This window comes from Salmo salar, chromosome 02 (genome assembly GCF_965601325.2).
Source record: "Salmo salar chromosome 02, fSalSal1, whole genome shotgun sequence".
Taxonomy (NCBI): domain Eukaryota; kingdom Metazoa; phylum Chordata; class Actinopteri; order Salmoniformes; family Salmonidae; genus Salmo; species Salmo salar.
Genome location: NC_138292.1, coordinates 28,078,379 through 28,087,500, shown reverse-complemented (window position 1 = coordinate 28,087,500; position 9,122 = coordinate 28,078,379). Strand labels below are relative to the sequence as shown.

General features: G+C 43.4%; 1 protein-coding gene across 2 annotated transcripts in view; it reads left to right on the top strand.

The window, feature by feature from the left end:
- LOC106578944 (glutamate receptor ionotropic, kainate 2) overlaps positions 1–9,122 on the top strand; it is a 310,913-nt gene that overhangs the window by 182,328 nt on the left and 119,463 nt on the right. For both annotated transcript variants that reach the window (XM_045701495.2, XM_082961526.1), the window contains exon 13: positions 8,196–8,314. In XM_045701495.2, the coding sequence (XP_045557451.1) occupies positions 8,196–8,314 (119 nt within the window). The remainder of the gene's footprint in view (positions 1–8,195; positions 8,315–9,122) is intronic.

Sequence of the window (9,122 nt, the reverse complement as noted above, 5' to 3'; positions counted from 1 at the left end):
CTGAGCATTTGTTGGCTGCTTTTCCTTCACTCATCCAAAACCATCTCAGTTGGGTTGAGGTCGTGTGCTTGTGGAGGCCAGGTCATCTGATGAAACACTCCATTATATCGATATATATAAAATAAAGAAAAACCCTTGAATGAGTACAGTAGGTGTGTCCAAACATTTGACTGGTACTGTATGTGTGTATGTATGTGTGTGCTCGTTGGTGTGAACAGCTGCTGCCCCCCTTTTCCCTGTTGTCTCCAGTGTCTCAAAGTCACTACTGTCTTTTCTTATCTGTTTTTTTCTCCACCTTGCCTCAAACATACCGGGTCATAGAATCTACATTGGAATAATATCAGCACAGTAAGAACCTGCTAGTTTTGACAGGGACTTAGAAAAAGGACAGAGGTGGCTGAAAATTTTAAAAGCTTGATCATTTGCATTTGTAAGGTTGATCACTTGTTTGTCCGGTATAGAGAGAGTCTGGGTTTTTGTAGGATTATTGGAGAACTGAAGAGAGGGTATGAAGAGTGAGGATTTTATGTTTGTTGTCAGGAGTCGAGGTCAGCTGGTGTGTGTTAGATCTTGAGGTCAGCTGGTGTGTGTTAGATCTTGAGGTCAGCTGGTGTGTGTTAGATCTTGAGGTCAGCTGGTGTGTGTTAGATCTTGAGGTCAGCTGGTGTGTGTTAGATCTTAAGGTAAGCTGGTGTGTGTTAGATCTTGAGGTCAGCTGGTGTGTGTTAGATCTTGAGGTCAGCTGGTGTGTGTTAGATCTTGAGGTCAGCTGGTGTGTGTGTTGCTAAACTCATCAGGATTAGTTGATTGGCTAGTTATCAGCATCTGACCCTGTGCACACGTTGGGTCAGCATAGCCCTCTGATACCTACTAACTGTCTGTGTCCGAAATGGCACCATATTTCCTATATAATGCACTACTTTTGGTCTGGGCCCATGGGGCTCTGGTCAAAAGAAGTGCACTATATAAGGAATAGGGTGCCATTTCAGATGCAGTCACTGGTCCACTGGTGGAGAATAGGGCCAGTCCTGTAGGAACTTTAGCATAACGTTTACAGAGAACGCTAACATTTTATTGAAATATTCAATCATGATGTAGTGTAGAAGATTTAAATGTGATTCAGCTTTTACATGTGATAAACTGTTTCGTGTTGACATTTTATATTGATGGATATCATATTGGTTAGTATGATTTTTGACCAATAGTAGTACATTTCATTCTTATATTTTCATCTTAGAGGCTGGATATTATTATTGAAATAAGAGCAATGGCATTGTGGATGGTGTAATGCTAAGCAATGTATGTTTTAAGTGGGTAGTAGTTGTGTATCTTTTGTTTTCTTTGTTCAGGCTTAGTTCTCAGGCATGGGAAAGTAGGGCAGAGTTTGACATTTTCACATTTAACATTTTAGTAATTTAGCAGACGCTCTTATCCAGAGTGACTTACAGTTATTGTGTTCATCTTAAGATAGCTAGGTGGGACAACTACATATCACAGTCATAGTAAGTACTCTTTTATTCGATAAAATAGCAAAGTCAGAGCTAGTAAGAGGGAAAAAAGTGAAGTACCAGTGTTAGTTCACAAAATGCTTTTTGGTGTGTGTGGGGGGGGGGGGGGGGGGGGAATGGAGTACTCAGTTTGGGGTGTAGCATTTGATCATCAGAGCCTGAAAGTGGAGAGGGGCAGTTCCTCTTGCTGCTCCATAGACAAGTACCATGGTCTTGTATCTCTCCCCTTGATCTGGCTGCTCTCACCTGACTAGGGCCGGCGTTTGAGGCACGCTGGAGAAGAAGACAAAGAAGAGTTGATGTTAACTGTAAAACTCTTGGGGGAGCGTAAACTCTTTGACTTGTACATCCAATAGTTTTACAGTTAATACACGTGTGTTTTCCAGTGTTACTGGCGATATGATCACACAAGAGAATAAAACGCTGCAACTGTCATCTAAGTTGGTTCAGAATATGCACCTATCTTTTTAAATGATCACAGTAAGTAAGTGTTGTTGGGTAAGTGTTAAAATATCCCTTTCACTCTGTTTAGACACTAGGCATGGTAGGACATTCAGTAGCATGCATGTACAGTGTAGTTGCACAAACCTCAGTCGTTCTCTGGAAAGGTAACTAAGCTAACTGTATGTATATATATATATATATATATATGTGTGTGTACACATTTTATCTATGTATGCTTGTGTGTGTGTTTTGTATGTGTGAGGGGGTTTATGCTACTGTGTGTGTGTGTGTGTGTACTGTATGGTGACATTATAAGGACTGGTTTAGGCTTCCCGTAGGCAAATTGATCTACATGCCATATTTAGAAACACTGTCAGGATACAGTGGGAAAACCACAACAGTACTGTATTTACATGATTTAATAAGTTACACTTATATCACCAGCTGTTGTTGTTGTTGTTGTGTTAGGTGGTGTTGTTGTTGTGGTAGGCGTTATTGTTGTTGTTTTCCTCTAATATCTTTCCTACGCTGTTCCTTCTTCCTTTGTTATGTAGGTGATGAAATGAAACATCTGAAACAGCCTCTATCGTACATCCCACCACCTCCACACCATCTCTGTGCTTTATCGCCTTGTTACAGTTTGGGGGAATCTAATTTCCTGCCTCCTCCTTATCAAATGAAATGTAAAAAGATAAAAACTTGCAGAGGAGCAAATGAGCTCTCTCATCGTCAACAATTTATCCAAACATTTATGCAGGATTCTCTCTCTTTCTGTTGGCCAATCTTTTAATGATGTAGTCTCCTACTATTGTTACATCCTGTTGTCACATTCTTGGTGGATAGAAGACTGCCTCAATATAGCACAGTCTCTCCTTCGTTTGTGTTACTGTGAAACAGAGTGTATCATATGTTCAATACACAGTCTAACACCGTCTGCTTCGTTAACTGCAACATGTTACAACATGCTCGTGTAACAGGCACATTTCCCATCCCTTATTCTACATTTGTAGAGGGGGAACAGATGTAATGGAGTTTCTATTAGACTCTTCTGCATTTCTCCTCCATTACTACAATGAGAGTCTCCGTATGCTTTCAAAAGCCCCATGTAAAACAATTTGTCGGCCTCTCAATGCTACACTACAGATATAGATTTTTTATCATCCTGGAAATAGAAGCAAACAACAGCATTTGACTGAGCTTTTCTGATTGGTTGCAAGGTTTGTGTATAGATAGACATATATACATTTATTTTTTCAAGCCGTATGGAATAGTCTATGGCAACAGCCCCATTCAAACGCTGTTGATTGCTTGGAAAGTTCATATAAAGCCTATAGAGATATATAGCCATGTCTTTTCCCCAGTCATTTAGAATTGAAGAGACTAGACCAGCAACAGCCTCTTTCTAGCGCTCACTCTGTGTTGATTCTTCTCCCCTGACATTGGTGTTATCAGGCGTATCATCTGTTAAGTTTTCAGCAGGATGACCCTATAAAATGATAAAAGCCTGCCATTGTTTCTTCTCTGCTGCTGAGTTCCCTTCTTGCCTGCCTGTCTGCCTTCCACCCTCCCGCCCGTTTGTGGTTATGTCTCTCTCTCTGTCTCTCCCTCCCTCTTCCTCCCTCTCCGCTCAGCGGTGACCTTACTCAAAGTTTCTCCCTCTGCAGCTCTATGACCTGAGATAACGTAAGGGCGGTGTAATTGGATCAAAGTGACAGCTAACTGAACGGGCTGGGGCCGACGGAGTGGCCGGGCAGCGCCACCTTCAGAGGCAGGTTAAGCTGCTGCAAGTGGTTCTCCTCGTACGGCAATGGGAATGTTTTAATATTCCCACCGCGGTGAAGTAACTCCCTGCCTCTTACCCAACTCTCTCCTCAGGCCAGCTACAAATGTAGGATGACAAGCTGGCTCATCCGTGTTCTCATCCGTGTTCCTGGCGTGTGGTAATTGGCTTTTCTCAGAGAGATCTCCACTAAGGGGGTCCAGCCGGGGGCACCAGTCACTAGTCACATACGTCTTGCCAAGGTCACAGTTCACATGAACTCAATTTGGAATTGCAAACTGACAAGCAAGAAAATCTGGGGCAAATTGAGTAGACAGATTGATTTAGGGCCAAGGATTGTGTTAAAGCAAGGAATGGTGGGATCTAAAGGACATTCGGCGGTCTTGGAGCTGGACTAGAATACCCCCTCAAGTGTGACATGGGGGATAGGGAGCGTGCACTAACCACATTACAATGGCCAAGCCCATTATTCATGACATGGTGCATGTTCTGATGCTGTCATATTATCAATACTGTAATATGTCTTAATGCTATCACCAATATGTAGCAATATATAGCTGTCACCAATATATAACTTTATATTTTATATCTAATCGACCTAGCCCGGGTATCCTGGAAGGATATTGACCTCATCCCGTCAATAGAGGATGCCTGGTTATTTTTTTTTTAAATGCCTTCCTCACCATCTTAAATAAGCATGCCCCATTCAAGAAATTTAGAACCAGGAACAGATATAACCCTTGGTTCTCTCCAGACCTGACTGCCCTTAACCAACACAAAAACATCCTGTGGCGTTCTGCATTAGCATCGAACAGCCCCCGTGATGTGCAAATTTTCAGGGAAGTTAGAAACCAATATACACAGGCAGTTAGAAAAGCCAAGGCTAGCTTTTTCAAGCAGAAATTTGCTTCCTGCAACACAAAGTCAAAAACGTTCTGGGACACTAAAGTCCATGGAGAATAAGAACACCTTCTCCCAGCTGCCCACTGCACTGAGGATAGGAAACTATTGTCACCTCTGATAAATCCACTATAATTGAGAATTTCAATTAGCATTTTTCTACGGCTCGCCATGCTTTCAACCTGGCTACCCCTACCGCGGTCAACAGCACTGCACCCCCCACAGCTACTCGCCAAAGCCTTCCCCATTTCTCCTTCTCCCAAATCCAGTCAGCTGATGTTCAGAAAGAGCTGCAAAATCTGGACCCCTACAAATCAGCCGGGCTAGACAATCTGGACACTTTCTTTCTAAAATGATCTGCCGAAATTGTTGCAACCCCTATTACTAGCCTGTTCAACCTCTCTTTCGTGTCGTCTGAGATTCCAAAAGCTTGGAAAGCAGCTGCTGTCATCCCCCTCTTCAAAGGAGGGGACACTCTTGACCCAAACTGCTACAGACCTATATCTATCCTACCCTTCCTTTCTAAGGTCTTCGAAAGCCAAGTCAACAAACAGATTACCGACCATTTCAAATCCCACCACACCTTCTCCGCTATGCAATCTGGTTTCAGAGCTGGTCATGGGTGCACCTCAGCCATGGTCAAGGTCCTAAATTATATCGTAACAGCCATCGATAAGAAACAATACTGTGCTGCCGTTTTCAGTAACCTGGCCAAGGCTTTCGACTCTGTCAATCACCACATCCTCATCGGCAGACTCAATAGCCTTGGTTTCTCAAATGATTGCCTCGCCTGGTTCACCAACTACTTCTCTGATAGAGTTCAATGTGTCAAATCGGATGGCCTGTTGTCTGGGCCTCTGGTAGTCTCTATGGGGGTGCCACAGGGTTCAATTCTTGGGCCAACTCTTTTCTCTGTATACATCAATGATGCCGCTCTTGCTGCTGGTGAGTCTCTGATCCACCTCTACGCAGACGACACCATTCTGTATACTTCTGGCCCTTCTTTGGACACTGTGTTAACAACCCTCCAGATGAGCTTTAATGCCATACAACTCTCCTTCCGTGGCCTCCAACTGCTCTTAAATACAAGTAAAACTAAATGCATGCTCTTCAACCGATCGCTGCCTGCAGCTGCCCGCCCGTCCAGCATCACTACTCTGGACGGTTCTGACTTAGAATATGTGGACAACTACAAATACCTAGGTGTCTGGTTAGACTGTAAGCTCTCCTTCCAGACTCACATCAAACATCTCCAATCCAAAGTTAAATCTAGAATTAGCTTCCTATTTCACAACAAAGCATCCTTCACTCATGCTGCCAAACATACCCTCGTAAAACTGACCATCCTACCGATCCTCGACTTCGGCGATGTCATTTGCAAAATAGCCTCCGATACACTACTCAATAAACTGGATGCAGTCTATCACAGTGCCATCCGTTTTGTCACCAAAGCCCCATATACTACCCACCACTGCGACCTGTACGCTCTCGTTGGTTGGCTTCATACTCGTCGCCAAACCCACTGGCTCCAGGTCATCTACAAGACCCTGCTAGGTAAAGTCCCCCCTTATCTCCGCTCACTGGTCACCATAGCAGCACCCACCTGTAGCACGTGCTCCAGCAGGTATATCTCTCTGGTCACCCCCAAAGCCAATTCCTCCTTTGGCCATCTCTCCTTCCAGTTCTCTGCTGCCAATGACTGGAACGAACTACAAAAATCTCTGAAACTGGAAAAACTTATCTCCCTCACTAGCTTTAAGCACCAGCTGTCAGAGCAGCTCACAGATCACTGCACCTGTACATAGCCCATCTATAATTTAGCCCATGCAACTACCTCTTCCCCTACTGTATTCATTTATTTATTTATTTATTTTGCTCCTTTGCACCCCATTATTTCTACTTTACACTTTCTTCCACTGCAAATCTACCATTCCAGTGTTTTACTTGCTATATTGTATTTACTTTGCCACCATGGCCTTTTTTGCCTTTACCTCCCTTATCTCACCTCATTTGCTCACATTGTATATAGACTTATTTTTCTACTGTATTATTGACTGCATGTTTGTTTTACTCCATGTGTAACTGTGTTGTTGTATGTGTCGAACTGCTTTGCTTTATCTTGGCCAGGTCTCAATTGTAAATGAGAACTTGTTCTCAACTTGCCTACCTGGTTAAATAAAGGTGAAATAAAAAATATTTTTTAAAATATCTAACCCACCAAGAAAAAGAAATGATACCAACCTGACAGGTAACCATGCTGGATTGTCTACTGTTTAATTATTTTTATTTTTATGCAAAATCAGATTTTTTTTCCCATTGGATATTATTGTGGAATTTGGGTAATTTAAACGTTTATAGAGAGTCAAGTCCACAGAATACATCCATCGACTATTCAATTCGATTAGTCATATACTTCAACCAGGGAAAAAAAGAGGCTTGGCTTAAGATATTGCTCCTACAATTCCACAACTACAGCACAAACCAAATGGGGTCGGGATGCTTAATTGTAGCCCAATCAACCTTTACTAATGTAATGTCACTTTTATTTAACGTGAATAAATGGGAAATCTCTTTGCTTGAGGAGTGAGCTGAGCTGAAGTTGGAGCAGAGCGGAATGAGTGGGAGTGAGTACCGCACAGCACAGGCAGACAGGCAGGCAGGCAGTCAGACAGGCAGGCAGACAAGCAGGCAGACAAGCAGTCAGACAGACAGACAGACAGCGGCAGGCAGGCAGGCAGTCAGACAGACAGGCAGACAGGCAGGCAGACAGACAGGGCAGGCAGGCAGACAGCAGGCAGGCAGGCAGGCAGGCAGACAGACAGGCAGTCAGGCAGGCAGGCAGGCAGACAGGCAGGCAGACAGGCAGACAGTCAAGCAGACAGGTAGTCAGGCAGGCAGACAGGTAGTCAGGCAGACAGACAGGATGGGAATGAACTATTTGATGTGTTGAATGTTAATGCCATCTGTAGATTATAAGGATTATTAGTGCTTTTCTCAAGTGACATTTCAATTATTTTCTGATCCCATCGATTAAATTCTGGAGTAATGTGCCTTTGATATGAGCATGTCAACATGAGCAGTGTGTTTTGGGCTGACAAGTGGTGAGAAGACGTTCCACAGTCCCAAGGGCTGTTTAAATACTTCATCTGTCGTCTAGTTGAGATGATACAGTTGAAGAGATAATAACAAAGCAGACCTGAGTGACATATAAAGTGATGTTGAACGTCATCTTGTTGTTTGTGAGCTTTTGTTCGTTTAACTGACATGTTACGCTCTAATTGATTAATTGTCCTAACAACAACTAAATTATATTAGAGTACAATAACAGTTTCTAGCATTACCTTGTAGGTCAATATATGAGGTATATTTTCCCAATATGAAGATGCAAATGTATCACATATTGTTGTTGTGATCAATGACTAACTTTTGTTTCTCTTCCCTATCTCTCCAGGTAGGCCAAGCCAAGCCAGTATTGGTCTGTAACACTGTCTGTCTGTTCTATTAGTGCTGAACACAAGTGAAATAAACGTGTGTATGTGTGTGTTCTCTGTCGATTGCCACAGGTTTAGTCCCTACGAGTGGTATAACCCCCACCCCTGCAACCCCGACTCAGATGTAGTGGAAAACAATTTCACCCTGCTAAATAGTTTCTGGTTCGGAGTTGGAGCTCTCATGCAGCAAGGTAGACGCCTCTGCCTGCCCCCCTTTAGCACACATCCCACTATTTTCCTGGGGGTACAAACTTGCTCTTAACCAGGCCCACGACCATGCATGGGGGCCTCTGTGCATGTAGCTGGAAGCGGACTGACTGACTGGTTTGGTTGCATCTGTCTGTCCACAGTATTGTGTGGATTGGCAGGATGGGATCTTGAGATTGTGAATGATGAGCGTGATTGATTGATTGGTGAATGAGGATAGGATAGGATAGCCAAGCGTTTTCCTCCCTGTTCCTGCATGATCTCCCACCCTCTCCTATCTCCCATCTACTGTACCCCTCCTCTGTCCCCAACCCCACCCCACCTGCCTCCCTCCCTTCCCCACAGGTTCCAGAACAGGTAAGTCCTATAAGTGCCAGAAGGTAAAGAGCTAGGTGCAGAGAGAGTTGAGAGAATGAGAATGAGAGTTAAAACAGTGTACTGTCTCTTAGCCTGCCTCAGTCTGGTTTTGTTTCCTTCTGCCAAACCGATGCCATATCTTCTCAACTAGTGTCTGCGTCTTTAGATTGAGAAAAGCAAAACAAAACAAAAGGAACTGCAGTACGGCATCACATGAAATGAAATGGAATGATTTCATTTAGACTTGTAATATCGACTGAGACTGCATGCCAAGATGAGATATGTTGCATTTTGTAATACATATTTTTTTACCTTCCCTGAGTAATGCAACATATTTGAAAGTTGTGTTAGTTAAGGTAGTGATGATGACAGTAAGGTCTGCAGCATGGTTAAAACAGCCTGGGTCTGCCCTGCATCTGATCTGGACCATGGAAT